We start from the raw sequence: 20358 nt of genomic DNA on the forward strand, positions 1-20358 counted from the left end.
GCTCCCTGCACCTCCTTCCTCTTGTCCCATGAATGACTTGCCATCAGATCACACTGGATCTGACTGTCTCCGTTGGACAAGCTCCAAAGGGCAAGGAAAGAGAGTCCAAGTCTAACTAAAACAGCATAAACATCTAGGGCTTCAGTCACCTTATGGTGGCCAGCTCCTATTTGAAAATATGAAAATAATACACACTAACCTTCTTAGAAGAAAGTCCCAGGGAATCAAGGGTGGGAGACAGGCCACGAGGCCAGGGACCGGGAATGAGTCTATACCAGAGAACAAAATGGTGCTGCCATCAAGATAAATGCCATTTCTGATAACTCCCTGCCCTTGGGGAAGAAAGACAAGTCATGTGGTCTTTCCAGCCCAGTTCAATCATCTCCTTCAGGAAACCTTCTCTGACAGCTAGCTCTGCACTAACCCTATACCAGCCTATTAGTTATACCTGGGACCCCCACAGTGAAGTTGTCCCTTTAGCCCCAAACTGACCACATGGTGTTATCACCTCTTGTCTACATGGCAGCCCACAGCCAAATGCTCACTCCTCAAAGGCAGACACGTGACATATCTCCATGCCCCAACCACTCTTCCCAGCATTTGAAAGCTGGATAAACAATGATCTCCAAAAGTCCTCTGAGCTGTGAAACATAAAACCCTATGAGGTAGATATCTACTGTTTCGGCTTACATGAAATTCACTCCTCCTTTTTCTGTGAACAGCTTTTCTTTTCTTTTCTTTTCTTTTTTAAAAAGGTTTTATTTATTTATTTGACAGAGAGAGAGATCACAAGTAGGCAGAGAGGCAGGCAGAGAGAAAGGAGGAAGCAGGCTCCCTGCTGAGCCAGAGCCCGATGCGGGGCTCCATCCCAGGACCCTGGGATCATGACCTGAGCTGAAGGCAGCGGCCTAACCCACTGAGCCACCCAGGCGCCCCTGTGAACAGTTTTCTTTGCAGAACCATCCCTCTTTTATGTTCACTCTACGAGAGTTATGGAGAGCTGACCATATGCCCCAGCCTACAGGAGAGGGCACTGGCCCAAGCCAGGTCAACCAGAGCATCGGATGGCCCAGCCACAGTGACTGGCACATTACCCCAGCCAGGCTACTGAGATTCCATTCTGGCCACTGTTGGGAAATGGAAAGTCTCTTGTTGCTGGAAAGGTGCTGCTATTGGTCATCTTACCATCCCATGAGAACAAAGCTGAGAGAAATGCAGAACCAAGACATGGAGACAGAGTTCTGACGACATTGTCTGAGCCCATGGGATCCAGGTGCGCCTGAAGCCAGTACTGACCCCTGGCCTTCTCAGTTATGAGCCATTTGAGTTTCATTTCTGTCACTATAACTTTAAAAGTCCCAATTAATCCACCCCCCCAATCCTGGAGGAAATACCAGGTTCCTGACAAGCAGCTACCTCTTCCTACAGTTGTTCTGGGAGAAGCAGGCTCCACTGACAGGGTCCCGTTCAGCAAGGGCCTTACCTGCACCAAGAGGTTCTGCAGTCCAATGACCAGGGACAACACCTGTGATATTCTCAGTGGAGCTAGGACAGTGTTCTCAGAGGCCGGTGGTGGCTGGGCCCCTGAAGGCACCAGGGCCACAAGGGCAGAGGAAAAGTTTTGCTGCAGGGCTGTCCGCAGGAAGCATAAGATGGCAGCTGAAAGCAAGAACCCCTTATACTCAGCTCCTTCCTCCTTCCTCACCTGCCACCTAGCACTGTCAGAGGGGGAAGACAGTGGAGGTAATACTAGGGTAACCACAGGCTGGTCTGGGGAGAGGAGTCCCATCTCACAGTCTAAGGGAAAAGCTCTTCCTTTCCTGCTAGAGTGCCCTGGGGCCATACCTGAGAGCAGCGCAGCCTTTTTCTTTGGAAAGCTGAGGACCTTCAATACTTGGTCCAGTTCCACGGACAGTTTCTGGTGAACCTGGTAGGGCAGAGGTAAGGGGACACCTCCCACGTTCTGGCAGCTTGAGCAGAAAATACCGGTCCCAATAGCTCCTAGGTACCCACACATACCTACTGCATCCAGAGGGACAGAGAAACCACACAGTCTTGTGAGCCCACCAGCCCTGGATTCAGGAATGTGAGGAGGCAAATTAGCCTGTACAGAGAGGACCCTTCTTCTCCCAAATCTCCCCCACCGTCAATGAACTCTTCCACCAGGGAACCTCCCTGGCCTCATGTGTGACTCAGTCTCCACTCCAGCCCACCATCCAACTTAGATCTAGAGCCAGACAGCCCAGAATCAAAACCCTGACTCTGCCACTAGCTATCCATGTGGCCAAGGGGAATTCACTGCCCCTCTCCCAGCCTGCCTCACTTTCTTCACGTATGAAACGGGAACAATGCCGCCTGCTTTCACTCCTTCCAGAACTATTGTGAAGAACAGCTGAGGTTCAGCATTAGGGAACGTGTCTTTAAAGTCAAAGCACTGTGCAAACTGAGGGGTTAGTTGGGAGTCACGGGTTCAAAGCTGAGTCTGCTCTGCTAGCCTCACCCAGAACACACGCTGCTTCAAGGCAGGAATTACTTCTCTGCTTGGATCTATCACAGTCTGACACAAAGCAGTTTGTCAAAAATGCTTGGCTGGTGGGATCAGCAGGTTCTAGGCGGAAGAAGCAATTTGTACAAAGGTATTGAGATGACATACTAATGTAAGATGCTCACAGAGGAAACCGTATAGGAGTTATTCAGGAACTCTGTGATATTAGCTCAATCTTTCAGTATAGCTAAAACTACCTTTAAAATAAAGGCTATTGGGACACCTGGGTGGCTTAGTCAGCTAAGCGGCTGCCTTCAGCAGAAGGCCATGATCCCAGGGTTCTAGGATCGAGTCCCACATTGGGCTCCTTGGTCAGCAGAAGAGCCTGCTTCTCCCTTTGCTTGCTGTTACCCCTGCTTGTGTGCTCTTGCTCTCCTTCTCTGAAAATAAATAAATAGTGCTTGCTTTGGCAGCATATATACTGAAAGTATAAAGAAATAAAATGTTAAAAAATAAATAAAATAGGGGCGCCTGGGTGCCTCAGATGGTTGAGCACCTGCCTTCAGCTCAGGTCATGATCTCCAGGTCTTGAAATCAAGCCCCACATCCGGCTTCCAGCTCAGCAGAAAGTCTGCTTCTCCCTCTCCTTCTGCCTCAACCTCTGCTTGTGCTTTCTCTCTCTCTAATGAATAAAATGTTTAAAAAAGAAATAAATTAATAAAATAAAGGCTATTAGGCGTGCCTGGGTGACTCAGGTCATGACCTCAGGGTCCTGGGATAGAGCCCAGCTTTGGGCTCCCTGCTCAGTGGGGAGCCTGCTTCTCCCCCTGCTTCTGCCCCTCCCCCTCCATACTTTCTTGCTTGTGCTCTCTCTCGCTTCCTCCCTTTCCAAAAAATAAATAAAATCTTTAAAAAAATAAAGGCTATTAAGAATCAATGACTCAGGGGCGCCTGGGTGGCTCAGTGGGTTAAGCCTCTGCCTTCGGCTCGGGTCATGATCTCAGGGTACTCGGATCGAGCCTCACATCGGGCTCTCTTGTTTGGTGGGGAGCCTGCTCCCCACCCCCTGCCTGCCTCTCTGTCTACTTGTGATCTCTCTCTCTCTCTGTCAAATAAATAAATTAAATCTTAAAAAAAAAAATAAATCACTCAGGGTCGTTTGGGTGGCTCAGTCATTAAGTGTCTGCCTTTCACTCAGGTCATGATCCCAGGGTCCTGGGATCCAGCCCTGTGTCAGGTTCTCTGCTTGGTGGGAAGCCTGCTTCTCTCTCTCTTCCACTCCCCCTGCTTGTGTTCCCCTCTCTCGCTGTGTCTCTTTCTGTCAAATAAATAAAATCTTTAAAAATAAAAGAATCAATCACTCAGTCAAATCATCAACCGTATGGAGATATGAAAGAGCAGAGCTTCTCCCTCTGCCTCTGCCTGCCTGTGCTCACTTTCTCGCTCTCCCTCTCTCTGACAAATAAATAAATAAATAAAATCTTAAAAAAAAAAAAAAAAAGCAGAGCTGATTTGGAGAGGAGCTAACAGTTGGTCAGAGGACAGAGAAGGGTAGAATGGCGGAAAGTAAGGCTGCAGAAGGACCCAGGTCAGCAGGGTCTCAGCAGCCACGTGGAGAGTGCAATCAAACTGGCTGCAGGGACGGGAGATATGGAGCAAGGGAAAGGCCAGGGACCAGGAGGCTGAATAGGCCACTTCTGAGGGAAGAACGAACCATTAAGACTCAGAATGGAGGTGGGTCGTAGGTAACTGGCTGGATGTGAGCTGAAGACCAGAGAGCCAGAGACACGGTGCAGGTTCCCACACAGCCAGGTGACTGCAGGGGAAAGGTGGGCCCAACAGCCTCACACAGAAAAGCAGAAAATGTTCCTGTCCCCAATCAATGCTGTGGCAACAACCAGAAGACTTATTATAGTACAGATCTGCCACAGCCTGATGCCACTTTAGAAGGCAAACTTTATTTTGTTGTTGTTTTTTGTTTTTGGAGGCCAAACTTTAAAAATGACTTCACTTCTACACAAAAGAGCATGTGCCTGGCACTTCAATGGCACAGGGCTGGGCACAGGGCAAAGACACCTCAAAGGCTAGAAGATGGCTTCTATCTGCCAGCAGCAGTCAGGCTTAGGAAGGAGACACAGGAATGTGGATCAGCCCATATAGGAGTTCACGCAGGGCACTCTGATGAGAAGGTCCCATACAAGGGGGTGAGGAGGGCCTGAGAGGAAGAGGTGCTCTGTGGATATGTCCACTTGTTCCCCTGTTCCCTGCATCACCTTTCCCAACAATCACAATGACAACTTGCATATGTCTGGCATTTCACGGCTTACCACCTAGCACTGTAAGGCCACAGGCTGGCTTCTGCCTTCCTGTCTAGTGTGACAGGCCACTCCCTACATTCTAGTCACATGGTATCTCACCAGTCTCCAAATATGTACACATGGCCGAAATTTGTGCAGCTTCGTGTCTTTTTTTCAAATTGATCTCTTTACCTGGAATGCCTTTGCCTGGTACAATCTTACCTTTCAAAGCTTTGCTTAAAGACTACAATACAAAGTTTCCCAAGTGTGGGGTACATGCTGTATTTATTTCTTATTCTTCTGTGCCTAGAATACAGCCCGGCATGAAGGTTATCCATGTATGATAAACTAATATAAACCAACCTGACAACAACCATGGACATCTTCTTCCCCATTCTGTAGGCAAGGACACTGAAGCTCAGAAATTAAATATCTTGCCAAGGTTACTCAGTTAATAAGCCAAAGAGCGGGAACCAGAACTCAGGACCTTTGTCACTCCTCTGTGTGCCACCCCATGCCCCAGAGCCACATGGGCTAGTGACTCACCTGCAGACCGCTGTCGTGTTGCTGAGCAGAGAAGGAGGCAGCGAGCAGCCAGGCGGAACAAAGGAGTGTGGTGCTGGGAGAGGCCCCCTCGGTCCAGGTGAGTACCAGAGTCTTCTCCAGAAGCTCAATCAGGGCCGTGCTACTAAGGAGCACTGCAGCAGCTGGAGATGGTTGGCAGGGTAAGGGCTATGAGTTACTCAGGACCCCTGCTAGGGCTGCCGGCATCGTGGTTAGCACCTGCCAGGGACTTCACGCACACATGGTAAATGAACAAAAGGATCAGCTTTAGGCTCTATGGGTTCCAGCTTCATTCTAGAACCACAGGTTATCAGAACCAGAAAGGATCTTATGACCATCTGGCCCAGCGACATCCTCCCCATATGTATATATAGTTTTTAAGATTTTATTTATTTATTTGACAGAGAGAGACATAGCAAGAGAGAGAACACAAGCAGGGGGAGTGGGAGAGGGAGAAGCAGACTTCCCGCAGAGCAGGGAGCCCGACGTGGGGCTCCATCCCAGGACTCTGGGATCATGACCTGAGCCAAAGGCAGACGCTTAACGACTGAGCATCCCAAGCGCCCCTCCCGATATATATTTTCACAAGTGGGAAAAAACCACAGGCAGCAAAGGCCACAGACACTGCCCAGCACCCCTCCTATTCAATGCCTCGCTGGGGCCTCAGCACCTCTTTTCTGACTGCTTGATGTAGTCTGATGAAGGCTCCAGTACAGGAAGTTGAAGGCGGGCTGCAGGATGTCCACGTCAGCGGGGCTGCATTTCCCACACAGCTTGCTCACTGCAAGAGTCCCCAGGCCCCATCATGTAGCCCTTCATGGGTTCAATGCACACCAGCACTCACAGTTCTCACAGATAATGGCCTTTGACTGGCTAATTTCAGATGTCAGTCTGTCTTGGTCTTGGGGACCAAGCTCAAACTAAGTGTCCTTGGTAATACAGCCAAGGAAGAGGAACACAGTAACAAACCTGAAGGCAAGCAGCCCACAGCTGCAGCTCAGGACAGACTACACAAATTTATGTGATCTAAAGGCATCCTGTAACAGCACTGGTGCCAGAGAAGACTCCAGGTTGGAGAGTCTGCAGAGGTCATCTAGGCCAGGCTGCCACCCCTAGCAGGAAAAGATCCAGCCTCTGAAATCTTCCAGCAATGGGGCACTCACCACCTTTCCAGGGGACTCCATCAACATCAGTGTGAAGTTCCCTGAATTTGCCATATTCTCTCTCACATCACCCTCACATCTGGCTAACTCCTTAACTCCTACTCAGCAATCGAGATTCAGCTCAAAGTTCACCTCCTCCATGAAGCCCTCTGTAACTTCTCATGGCAAGATTAGATGCCTATTGCTCCCCCAGCCCTCATCAGAGTAGTTACTACACTGTAGAGCAGACATCTACAGAACATATACCTTTCCTCCTGGGATTTGGCACTTTGCTCCCTGACCTACACCACCTCAATATGAAACCTACCTAAGTCTCCGTTCACTGTTTTGGTGGCCACATCACACTTGACTTTTAAGTGGCTTGTGGCCAACCCGATAAGCAGCCCTCTCCTCACTCGTCTTCTATTCGCAATGCTCTCAAATAAAAGGATCATATATAAATGTATATTACACTTCACACGTATGTTTCAGGTCATTATTATCCCCTCCAGAGGTCCTACTGACAGCGGTTTGGTTTGATTTTGTCCCAGGCAGTCTTCCCTCCCAGCTGAGTGTTACACTTGACCCAATAGACAGGCTGGGAGGACCAGCACCAGGCCAGGCCTGAAGGCCCTTTTTAAGTCTGACACTGATCTCATGAGGACGCCTGGGCTCCAGGCAGGGAAAGAACCATCTTCACCCGTGGCCAGAGCACCTGACAGTCCGCAGATACTAAAGACATACCATTTTTCCTATCGATTTCAGTATTTCCTCAATAAACCTTCCTAAGGATGCTACCTATGAAGTGGCAACTGCATTAATCAGCAATGAAAGGTCCTGATGAGCTCTGGGTACAGGTGAAAGAGGCCTAGGGAACTGTGACGTGGATCATCAGATCCTGAGTCAGCTGTGGAGTGCGGGGGAGAACTGAGCTTGTGCCCAGAAAAGGGAGCCTGCACAGAGCTGCACTGGAGGTCTATCTACTGTGTGCCAAGGATTTGAGTATTCCACATCTAGCTCTCCCTTATCTTAACCCTACATCAGCTAAGTACTATTGTTTTACTTGTGAGGAACCGAAAGCCAGGTGACTGCCCAAGGCTGCATAACTAGTGACTGAGAACAAACCAAGGCATTCCTGACTCCAGAGCTGTGCCTGTCATACAATGTTCTGTTTTTGTTTCTTTTCCCAAACACTCCCACAGTACAATTAAAGAAAGATCTAAAAGGACCCACAGCAGGAAGCTCACAGGAACAGTGACCCACTAGCTTCTTCCAAAAGGCTGAATGATGGAATAAAGAAGCATGCCCAGCCCTGGGCCCTCAGGCACTGTCCCAAGCCCAGGCACCTTGGTGAAGAAGCTTCATGGCCATGCTGTCCAGTTCTTGCTCTGATGTGTTCTTCAGCTGCACTAAAGAAAGTAGGCTCAGGAGCAATGGCAGGTTCCCTGAGGCTGCAAGGAACAGGAGGGCTGGTCAGGAGACCTAATACTCAGATCACCTCAAGGTCAAACAGACGTCCTACCCCACTGTAAATGTTTGTTGGGATTCACTCCTACCTCCTGCCTTCTTCCTTCAGTACAGGGGCAACTGACAAACTGGGTGCCAGCTCTGTGCTGGGTACCAGAAATTTAATATTTCACTTAATCCCCCTTGTGAAATAGGGACTATTTCTATTTTGCAGTTAAGAAAACAGGCTCAGGGGCACCTGGGTGGCTCAGTGGGTTAAAGCCTCTGCCTTTGGCTCAGGTCATGGTCTCAGGGTCCTGGGATCCAGCCCCACATTGGGCTCTCTGATCAGCGGGGATCCTGCTTTCTCCTCTCTCTCTGCCTGCCTCTCTGCCTACTTGTGATCTGTCAAATAAATAATAAAATCTTTAAATTATAAAAAAAAAAAGAAAGAAAGAAAAGAAAACAGCTCAGAGAGGCTGAGTGACTTCTCCAAGCTCCAACAGCCAGTTAGTGGCAGGGTCAAGACTTGAACTTAAATCTGAGTTCAATGCCCACATTTTTTCAACTATGTTTCCATGAAATCTTATGGCTCTTATACATTATTATCAGTTAGATGTGACTTATCCTTCCCTGCCAAGGAAGGACTCAGCTCCTCTAGACCCTCTTAAATCGATCTGAAAACTTTCATCCTCAGTCAGGACTGGATCAAATGAACTAAAGTTCTCCTCCCACTTCCTCTTAATTGCTTGGAAATTTTAAATTTCAACTTTTTAAAAATAGGAAAAGATAAAGCAATGCCAACCTTTTCAGTGTCTTTAAACTGCACCAAACATCAAACTTCCTGGACTCCAGGGACTCCGGGGAGTCCCATTCCAGATTTGGAAACTATCCTTCTGGATCTCACTAGCAGCTTCTAACACATTTCAGATCCACCCACTTCCAAGCCTTTGCAGGCTTCTGCTGCCTTCCTGGCCTCCCCCATTATTTCCTGCTTTCTTCTTCCCAAATGGGGCCTACCATTCTTATGAAACAGCTCTGAACACACACCATGCTGGGTGGGGACATGCATGCATAGACTGAACACACCTACTTATGCTAAACACACAGAAACATTAAACATAAACACATGCGCTCCATACGCACACACATACATTAAGTATGCTGAGTGCTCAGTCTCTGATGAGAGGAAGGAGGTAAAGTTTAGCTTGATCCCACACTGGCCTGACTTTTATTTTCCAGAGAAAACTCTGACTCTCTCCTGGAGCAGACCTCTTCAGGGCACAGATGCCCACTTTTGAGTTAAAGGTCAAAACACGCCCCTGACAGCTCCAGACTAACCTCCTGAGGGAGAGGCCCCATGTTCCATCAACAGTTGTTGTAGGATCAGCAGGAAGTGGCCTCGGATGAGACCACTCACTTCGACATCCTCATTGTTCCTCAAAAAGGTCCTTAGGACAATCACTACTTTGCGGGCTGTGTCCACTGGGCTGGAATAGATGAGATCCTGAGCGGAAGAAAAGGAAGCCAGAGCTCAGAAGACATCACGGTTGGGGACAGGTAAGAAAAAAAGAGGAACTGGGGAAGGACCCAGGATGATGGTGTCACAGAACCTGGGGAGGGGAGCACTCCCTTACTTGTCACCTATTATGTACTAATCTGTTGAAAAGGTCCATCCCAAATAGGAAGAAACTGAGACTCAGAGCGATTATGTAGTATGCCAAAGGTCACACAGCCAGTAAGTGGCACAGCTAAGATTTGAATCTACTTCCAAGCCCAAAGTTGTTTCTACTTTCCAGGATGCCTCTCTCTGAAAAGGTAAATTTTAGGGTCAACAAGAGTTATTTCAGACAAGGGACCTGAATGTGCCTTAAGGAAGGAAAAGAGAGGGGGATGGAGATGTCACAGGGCAGGAAAAGGATGGGTTAGGACAGATTGAGGGCACAGGAAGGGAAGCGAGGACCAGGTCAGGCCCCTTTTCTTCCACGGCATCTGGCTATTTCTGCCCCAAGCTGTAAAGGCCTTGGGTTCAGAAGGTAGGAAAGGACATCGTTTTTTATTTGCTTTCAGAGTTATTTTAATGAGTATATGTTACAGGCAAAGCCAGTCAGAAGCCACACCAGAGACCATCCTACTGATAGCTCCTGGCACCTACCAGCTCAAACAAGCCAATTCCTTTGGACAGGCTAACGTGCTGGGTGCTATGCAGCCAAGGTCACTCACAGACTCCCTTTCCAGGGAGGACAGCTGACACACAGAGAGACATGGCTACAGGGCACCCAGCCAGACAACTCCAGATGTGCTGATCACTGGGTGACACAGGGCATCTGGGCTTGGCTCTTCACAAACGCCCACAGCTGCCAGAGAAACAACTATAAATCAACAACGATTGCTCAACTATGGACTAATAATGTCAGATCCTGTGATATGTTCAAACTGCAGCTGGATGTTTGTTGATGGATTATCTGTATCTTCAAAACTCTTCTAGGTAGGTGTCACCCTAATTTTTCAAATGAGGAAACAGGCAGATTAAGTAGCCTGCCTGCTGAGACAGCGTTGGCACTATAAAATCTACTACGCTATGAGTTAAGGAAAAACAGGCATGAGTTTGGCTTCATTTTTGTCACCTTATATAGGGACGCAGAAAACTTCTCTAGAAGATGATCACAGAATAGGAGGGCTAGGGAGGCTCTCAGTTCATTTACATGAGCCATTTTACTTTACAGGGTATGAGGCTAAAGCCTAGAGCGGGTATGATTTGCCCAAGGTCAATTCCCTGATCCTGCTCCTTCACCAGCACTTGGCTGCCTAGCTAGAGAGCTGGTCCCTCAGGACCCTGAGTTAAATTTTAACAGTCCAAAAGGAAGAAGGCTACACAGCCTTCTGTGGCTATGGTGAATGCCAGGGAGGAAGAGTATACCCCAATGTGTGGGTCAGTGCAGAAGGCTCTGGATGGAATACGGTCCACTCTGCAGTCTCTCCTGCCCAGAGCTGTCCAGAAATTTCTGAGTGGGATCAAGTAGGGTGATATGGGTAAGGAGGAAACAAACAGAGATTCTGTGACATCATTGTTTTTCACATTTAAACAACCTACATGAAAGACCACCCATTGATAAGAGTGGCAATTAACAGCTTTGTTTTCAGCTGTTAATTACCCTTATCAAAAACAGAAATTGGTACTAACACATATTTTTAGACACTTTTCCCCTCCTGTGGCTAGAAGCTGGGGAGAAATGGTAAGAATTATATGTATAAACAGACAGCAAAGTTGTTCCTTGCTATTCTTTTTCACCACTGATGTTTCCAGGATCTAATTTAGTGAAAAGCTCATTAACTTGTAGGCTCCAATCACAGTCATGACCTTTATTAGTTATATGACCTTGAGCAATTTAATAAGCTGTTCTGAGATTACCATTCTCTCTCTGATTCAGTGATAAGTCTAACTATGTACAGGATAACAAGAGTGTTTCCCTACATATTCTTTCCAAATATTATTCCCATATATTTATCCATATGTTATCTCCAATTTATACACAAGGAAACTTAAGCTCAGAAATGTCTTCATCTTCCTGGGTCCCTATGTAGCATCTAGCCCTTGGGATAGATTTTTCTTTTTGAACTCTAGGCGAGCAAAACACAAGGCTCCTTCCTCCCTGCCCAGGGAGGAGGGGTAGTGAAGGTGGTTCACATCCAAGGACAGTAACTGGGTCACCACAATGAAGGGCGGAGTGCCTGCCCCAGCCTGCCTGAGACATGGTCTCTCTAAGAATTTGGTCTTAGGATGCCTGGGTGGCTCAGTGGGTTAAGCCACTGCCTTCAGCTCAGGTCATGGTCCCAGGGTCCTGGGATTGAGTCGTGCATGGGGCTCCTTGCTCGGCAGGGAGCCTGTTTCTCTCTCTGCCTCTGCCTACCTCTCTGCCTGCTTGTGTGCACGCTCTCTCTCTCTCTCTCTTTCTGACAAGTAAATAAATAAAATCTTAAACAACAACAAAAAAGAATTTGGTCTCTTGAGATTCATTTTCTCTTTGGCTTATTTCCTTTAAGTACTTATACTCCTTAAAGCTAGTGATGCAGGGTAGTCTTCCTCTAAGGAGGGATCGCCATCCTAGAAGGACCCAGACTGAGAAAGAAAACTTGGGGGAGGAAGATAATGAGCTCCATTTTATTTTTTTATTTTTTAAAATATTTTATTTATTTATCAGAGAGAGAGAGAGAGGGAAAGAGAGCGAGCACAGGCAGACAGAGAGGCAGGCAGAGGCAGAGGGAGAAGGAGGCTCCCTGCCGAGCAAGGAGCCCGATGTGGGACTCGATCCCAGGATGCTGGGATCATGACCTGAGCCGAAGGCAGCTGCTTAACCAACTGAGCCACCCAGGTGCCCCAATGAGCTCCATTTTAGACAGAAATGTCAAACAGAAGATTTGCTACATGGGTCTGGAGCTCAGGAGAAAGGTCACAGATGGAGACAGAGATTTGGGTCATCAGCATATAGCAGGCGGCAACCAAATCCATGAGCATTATTGACACAGCCCAGAAAGAAGACACTGAGTAAAAAGAGAACCTAGGACAAAACTTTGAGGCACATCAACTTTCAAGCACTAGCCAGAAAGAAAACTTTTTATGAAAGAGACTGGGAGAAACACCAAGAGAGGTAAGAGAAAAATTAAGAGAGCTGGTATTGCCAAAACCAAGAGTGTGTCAATAAAAAGTGGACAATCATGAAATAATAACAGGTCATGTAAGATGAGAACCAAAAAGTCCACTGTAATTAGTCACAAGAACATTGCTGTTGATCCTGCTAAGAACAGTTTCAAGTAGCAATGTGGGCAAAAGCCAATGGGTGAAGGAATAAGTAAGAGATGAAAGCTTTGAGAGCAGAAAACTACTTCTAGGGGTTTGGCTGTAAAGGGAAGGACATGAACTTGAAAGGGTTCGGAAGGGAGGGACAAGTGAGCGTCTGGGTCCCAGCAGAAGACAACCGGAGCAATCAGAAGTAAGCCTACGGGGCTTAGACTCTACCACTACCATAGCCCAGTGTCATGACCTGAGGTTTCTTCCTAGCTTCACCACTCTTTGATTCTCCCTTCCCAGGGATGCTTTAGAAGTCTCTATAAGGTGACAGATGAAACAAGCATCTGCGATTTCCTCAATGGCAAAGGAACAACCATATCCGAATGACTAGTGTCTAGTAAGTACAAAATAAATGTATGATAAAAGAAAAAGTGAACAACTAAACTCAAGGCCTCTAAAAACCTGCTCCTCCCTATCCTTCTTCAACCTCAACTCTTGTGACATACCCTCCATGCTCCAAAACGTCACCCGACCACTCAATGTCCTTAAATCACAGGAAGAACTTGCATGCTGCTGTGCTGGCCTGGCAGGACCCTTCCCCAACACTGTCACTAGTCAAATCCTTTGCAATATATGACTTCTTTCTGCCCCCCCGCCCTCCAGGTACTCTACCTCACCTTTACTGCCACACTGTTAGGACAGGTCCTACTGGTTTGTTGTGTCTGATTCTCTCCCTGGCCTATGGGGCAGGCTCTAGGTCCAGTTCTTCCCTGTATCCCGTTGCTCAAATAAAGAGCTCTCCTGTCAGATGGAACACTGGTTCAGGGTAGTTTTCTCTCTTGTTCTGAGAGTTAGCTCAGTTAACTGGGAAGAACATTACACAGGGAGTCAAAATCTGGGTTTTAATTTCAACTTTTGTGACCTATGGGAAATCTCCCTAAACCTATCTCTTTGTTTAAAAAGAAAAAAGTACCATAAAGATCTCTATCAGAAGATCTGCTTTTTTGAGAGAGAGAGAGAGAATGGCTTCTGTCCAGAACCCTGATTCAACAGGTCAGCAAATATTTTTAAGTACCTACTCTGTGTGAGAAACTATCCTTGAATGCTTCATCACAAAGAAAATCCAGTATCTTCACTCCGTCCATTGCTACTCTTCCTGGCACCCATCTTGGCATTCCTCCTCTATAACTGATGCTTTATTTTTAGCCCATTCCTTCTCTTTTCCTCCTCTTCCAAGGAAGAATTTGAGCCAAAGCATGAATGTGGTCCCTATCAAGCCAACACATGTGGCCTCACAAGATGAGAGATCTCAGGGATGGAAGACAAAGACTGAAGTCTGAGCGGGGAGCGTGTGCATGCATATGTGACTATGGACAGAAGCACGTACCTAAGGAAGTGAGGTCTACAACGTGAAGGTGTCATTTTCACCACAGTCACTCTAATAAAGTCAGCCCAGTAAAAAACTCAATAAACCATGTTTGTTGGTGATTAAGAACATCAAAGGAATCCCCACTCTTCTCTAACGGGCTGTCATTCTTCCTGGACTAGGGAAGGGCAAAGTTGGTGAGCTGGCATTGGAAGCAGTGGTTTTAAACTAAATGTCTCCCATGCTGCTGTCAGTTGGGCACCTGCCACTAGTAATCACTCACTGAATACAAGTGTCAAAGGGGGGCGCCTGGGTGGCTCAGTTGTTAAGCATCTGCCTTTGGCTCAGGGCATGATCGCAGGGTCCCGGGATGGGACTGCATCGGGGCTCCCCGCATCGAGGCCCAAATCAGGCTCCCTGCATCAAGCCCCGCATCAGGCTCCCCGCATCAAGCCCCCGCATGGGGCTCCCTGCTCGAGCCCCACATCAGGCTCCCTGTTTGAGCCCCACATCGGGCTCCCTGCTCGACAGGAAGCCTGCTTCTCCCTCTGCCCTATTTGTGTTCCCTCTCTCACTGTCTCTCTCTCGGTCAAATAAATAAATATAAATAAATAAATAAATAAAATCTAAAAAAAAAAAAAGTCAAATGGGGCAAATGATTTTCATTTTTAAATTTGTATAATTTGTATAATTTATATATATAATTTATGTATATTATAATAATATAATATACAAATTGTAAATTTGTATAAATTCTAGCGGTTACCTCTATAATAAAACTATGTCACTCTCATTAATTTATTTTCCAACATGCTTTCTTGAGTGGATGAAGAAAAGATGGAGCTAAAGTTAGTGTATTAGAAATTGCAGATGAGGGGCGCCTGGGTGGCTCAGTGGGTTAAGGTCTCTGCCTTCCGCTCGGGTCAAGATCCCAGGGTCCTGGAATCAAGCCCCACATCGGGCTCTCTGCTCAGCAGGGAGCCTCCTTCCTCCTCTCTCTCTGCCTGCCTCTCTGCCTACTTGTGATCTCTGTCAAGTGAATAAATAAAATCTTTTAAAAAAGAAATTGCAGATGATAGGCAGCTAGATGACTTATCTGATATACCTGATAGGAATTATAGGAATGTCTTAATTCATTAAAAAAAAAAAAAGCGCTGGAATTTCTGACAACTTGGGATTACTTAGGGTTTGCCCAAGGGAAGTGTGTTGCACATATAATGTTATCTTGTGAGTCATGGTAAAAAAAAAAAAAAAATGCACAGCCCTCTATAATCAGCCATCTCCATTAACATGCCCCAGGGGTCTCCTCTGACATTAAGCCCTTGTTTAATGTCGAGAAGACAGGGAGGTGAGAGGGAATGGTGACTGGGGTCAGTATTTCACAGTTCTATCTCATGAGAAGTACAGAGGGCCAGATCTCTCAGTGAACAAACTTCCATTAGACTTAGAAAAGAGTATGAATTCATAGAAAATGGGCATCTGCCTGCAGTTCACATGGAAACGTCGATAAATCCAGAGGCAGACACAAACATCAGCAGTTGCCTCCTGACCCCAGTAATCCAGCTCCCAGAGAGAGAGAAAGAACCCACCACTCAGCAAGTGGTCACCTACTAGCAAAATGAGCAGGATGCTGGGGCTGCTTCTGAGCATGCGGAACAGGGCTGTTAAGCTGGCAGGAAGCGGGGACTGTCCAGCAGAGGGGACATCATCCAGCTCCTCATAGCTGCTCTCTTCCCAGGAGAACCAAAGTTCCAGGATGCGGTGCCCAAATCTACTCATCAGCTCTGGATACGACAGGAAGAATCTGAGCAGGAGGGGGTGGTGGGTATAAACCAGGTGCAGGTCTGGGATGTCCTCTAAAAATTTTTTGATGGCACTGACCACAGACTGGAGACAAAGAAAAAAAAAGAAAGAAAGAAGAGAAAGGGACTAAATAAATCTCGCAGAGGACCCAAGACAACCCAACAAACATAGCCAAGACGTAAGAGGGAAAAATGTACTTGGCATTTCAGTATTCCAGGAGAAAGAAAACTCATTGTGCTCACCCTGTAACAGTGGTTCTCAAATTAGAGTGATTTTGTTCCCCAGGAGATTTTTGGAAATGTTTACATTTTTTATTTTCTTGATTTAGGGAGTGCTACTGGCATCTAGTGGGAGAGAACAGGGATGCCACTAAATATCCCACAATGCACGGAACGGCCTCCAACAGAAAAGAATTATGTTGTACAAAATGTTAATAGCGCCAGGGTTGAAAAACCCAGTTCTATAATGATACTTACTATGCAGTGTTGTAATTACCAGTGTAGGTGTCTACCTCCCACACTAGACTTGAGCTGCTTGAGGAAACTGACGCAGATTAACCCGTGCCCCTGGCATAGGACCTGGCACAGAGGGGGCAAAGGGCATGTGTGTTGAATCATATATTAACCCTCAAAAGCCTACCTCCTCCCATTGTACATATAGCAAAGTTTAATCCTTAATATGCAATTCTAAGAGTTTTATACTTCATAGTTTGGGCTGTTTCATTTAGGTCTTTGATCCATTTTGAATTAATTTTGTATATACTATGAGATAAGGGTCCAACTTCCACTTCTGCATGTGGACATCCAATTGTTCTAGCACTGTTTGTGAAAAAGACTATTCTTTCTTCCACTAAATTGCCTTGGCATCCTTATAAAAAATATGTGGGTTTCTTTTTGGACTGTCAAGTCTATTCCATTGATCTAGATGACTATCTTTATGTCAGAAACACAGTCTTGATTATTCTGGTTTTTAAAAAAGGAATATAAAACTCTTGACTATTTACCAGTATTCACAATAAAGTACAATATATAGTTGGATAACATTCTGATTACTACAAAGTTATTGTTTTTCCTTGCTTCTGCAGAACCAGTAACCCAAATACTGAGAAGACTGAGCCTACATGCAAGGAATGAGTTGCGGTAAAGAAACAACATGCAGGTCAAGAATTTAGATTACAGAATTCTATTCACTCATTTATTCCAGAAGATCCTAAACTGCCAACATCTTTAACCATCTGATTATGATTATGTTTCCATGAATGAGGTCTAGACATTCCTTGAATCATGACCTTTTATCCAATACAGCACAGAGATTTCAACTTCTTGAAAAGGAATGTTTCCCTAGAAGGAAACTTTAAATGTCCGTTTAACTAAGTTTTGCTTACCTAATTAAGATACACCAGCACTTATGTAGTTTTCTCATTTGGGTGAGGAGGTTGTGATAAAATTTTCCTTTCAGGAATGCCAGGGTGGCTCAGTTGGTTGGGCGGCTGCCTTCGGCTCGGGTCATGATCATAGCGTCCTGGGATCGAGTCCCACATCAGGCTCCTTGCTCAGTGGGGAGCCTGCTTCTCCCTCTGCCTCTGCTACCACTCTGCCTGCCTGTGCGTGCTCTCTCTCTCTCTCTCTCTGACAAATAAATAAAATCTTAAAAAAAATTTTCCTTTCAGAGGTTTTGTAAATAAACTTGCATTTCTCTAACTACAGATATGGATATGAATTCTGATATGGCTGCTTTTACATTGTCCAATTTAAATTGCTTCCATTATATTTAAATTACCCAAATAATTATAAAATTTGAAAGGTTAAGGTTTCAGAAGAATTTTCAATCTAACTTTAAATTATTTATTTCTTAGAGTGCTGAAAATGATGGCATCCCAGAAACATGGGCTTACCCACGGTTATGAAATGCTGTTTTTGTTTTGGTAAATGTGAAAGAATGAATTGAAGGAAGGAAGGAAGGGAGGAAGCTAGTTGCCTGGGAGATAGAGAGGGAGGGAAGGAAACTATTTATCTATGTAATTTTATGTATACACACCGAAAACCCTCAAGTAAACAAAAAACCCAGAATGGTCCTTGGGCATATGGGAGTTAAACACAAATTCTGATTGAGTAACAACTATGAAGACTTACCCAACATTTAGAAAAGGTGTTCTTTTTTTTTTTTAAGATTTTATTTATTTATTTGACAGAGAGAGAGAGAGAGAGAGACAGCGAGAGAGGGAACACAGGCAGGGGAAGTTGGAGAGGGAGGAGCAGGCTCCCAGTGGAACAGGGAGCCCTACGTGGGGCTCAATCCCAGGACCCTGGGATCATGACCTAGAGCTGAAGGCAACTGAACCACCCCGGGGTCTCTAGAAAAGGTGTTCTTGAATGCAGGGAAATAAAATACCATGGTCTCAAATATTCTTTTCTTTTTTTTTTTTTTTAAGATTTTATTTTATTTGACAGAGAGAGATTACAAGTAGACAGAGAGGCAGGCAGAGAGAGAGAGAGAGGAGGAAGCAGGCTCCCTGCAGAGCAGAGAGCCCGATGCGGGACTCGATCCCAGGACCCTGAGATCATGACCCGAGCCGAAGGCAGCGGCTCAACCCACTGAGCCACCCAGGCGCCCTCAAATATTATTTTCTGATGCAGGGAGCAACTACAGAAAGCTTATATTTGTTCAAAGTCACCAGTGCTAGTAGATGCAAAAGAACCCCAACAACTCCCCCAATACTTCAAAAAGAACCTATCAAACTGGTTTTTCATTAGAATGTTATTCCTTCACACTAATAAATAAAAAACCCAAGGCCCATATATACACACATACATACATACATATACACACACATAAGTATATATATAAAAATATATATAAAAAAGCAACGCAACCTCTCAAAATTATTGAGCTTCATTTTCTGGACAAGAATGCCAAGTTAGTCTCTCTTCATAAAAAGCAATTACCATTTGAGAACACTTCATATTTGCCTCTTTTGCAAGCACCAAGTCTGCCTCATCTGAATCTCTACATTTCATGAGAACCATGAATTCTCCACTGCTGTCTGTAGCACTGACTCTTCAGCCTGATCAAGACCTCTGGCAAAGCCTGATTTGCTGTTGTCGGATTCAATGACAGATAAAGATTTTTTTTTGTACCATCTTTTTCTTAACCAGCTTCTTGAGAACTAAGAAATATTTCCATTAACTCAGAACAATCTAACTTTCCTTCAGGTTTCTAAGTACTGTCTATAAATCCCTTCCACTTCAGGAAATACTGCACTTTCCCATTCACTACACATTGGTCCAGTATTTTATCCACCACAAACTCTCAGGCTCTCCCTCTTCTAATTTTTCAATCTTTTCATTCTGTTTCTTTCTCATTTTTTGTAATGTAGTCTTAGTGGAGGCCATTTTTTATTGTGGACTTGAAGAGCTATTTTTCACCATCTCAGAGCTGCTCTGGGTCCTGAGTCTCCAGCATCTCCCTTGATGCCTCTAGTTTGAAATGAAGGAGTGTGAACTCTTCAACTTTATTCTTCTTTTCAAGACTGTTTGGTTATTTTAGGTCCCTTGCATTTCCATATGAATTTTAGGAAGGAAGGAAAGAAGAAAAGGGCAACTGGGATTTTGATTGGAACTGTGTTGAATCTACAGATCAATTTGGGGACTATTGCCATTTGAACACTATTAAGTCTTTTCCCCCCAGTTTTATTGAAATATAGTTGCTATATAACATTGAGTAAGTTGAAAGTACACGATGTAATGATTTGATAAATGTATATATTGTAAAATGATCACAAGGTTGGCTAACATCCATCATCTCACACAGTTACAAAGTCTTTTTCCTTGTGTTTGGAACTTCTAAGCTCTACTTTCCCAGCAATTTCCAAATACCCAAAAAAGAATCATCAGCTCTAGTCAGTATGCTGTATGTTGTATCCCTGAACTTTTTTTTAATCTTCTAACTGGCTATTAAGTCTTCTGATTCATGAAAACAGGATGTCTTTTTATTCGTTTAGGTCTTTAATTTCAATGATGTTTTATAATGTTCAGCAGTCAGAAGTATATTTCTTTTGTTAAATTTATTCCAATGTATTTTATTTCTTGATGCTATTATAAATGGAGTTGTCTTCCTAATTTCATTTTTGAGCATTATTGTTAAAGACTTAAGTCTACCTTTTGAGCTTCTCTCCAGTCTGTCTCCTAAATGACTCAGCTAAGGCACACTACACCTGACTTTCTTCCTTGAAGGGATAGACTGGGAAACTGTCCATTTTGTATCTTAATTCTCTCCTCAATGAAGTCTCTCCTGATGTCATAATCGGATACAATCTCTTTCTCTGTGTGTTTTCATACCTCTCGAGCAGTCAGTCCTCCAGCTCCAGGAGAGCATTCATTGCTATTATTTCCTGCCTATAGAGAACCTTTCTGCTTCTCCTGCCAAACTGTGCTGAGAGCAAGGAACATGTTTGATTCACCCCAACC

The 20358-nt window shown here is 45.3% G+C and overlaps 1 protein-coding gene and 1 pseudogene across 1 annotated transcript in view; both read right to left on the reverse strand.

Moving 5' to 3' along the window:
* MEI1 (meiotic double-stranded break formation protein 1) overlaps nt 1–20358 on the reverse strand; it is a 79165-nt gene that overhangs the window by 13778 nt on the left and 45029 nt on the right. Inside the window, exons 20-26 of the mRNA XM_044227865.1 lie at nt 15701–15976; nt 9276–9441; nt 7835–7939; nt 6017–6127; nt 5329–5489; nt 1846–1927; nt 1484–1659 (exon numbers count right to left, since the gene is read on the reverse strand). Of these exons, the coding sequence (XP_044083800.1) occupies nt 1484–1659; nt 1846–1927; nt 5329–5489; nt 6017–6127; nt 7835–7939; nt 9276–9441; nt 15701–15976 (1077 nt within the window). The remainder of the gene's footprint in view (nt 1–1483; nt 1660–1845; nt 1928–5328; nt 5490–6016; nt 6128–7834; nt 7940–9275; nt 9442–15700; nt 15977–20358) is intronic.
* LOC122891861 lies at nt 18775–19254 on the reverse strand (annotated as a pseudogene).

The sequence above is a fragment of the Neovison vison genome, chromosome 12 (assembly GCF_020171115.1).
Source record: "Neovison vison isolate M4711 chromosome 12, ASM_NN_V1, whole genome shotgun sequence".
NCBI lineage: Eukaryota > Metazoa > Chordata > Mammalia > Carnivora > Mustelidae > Neogale > Neogale vison.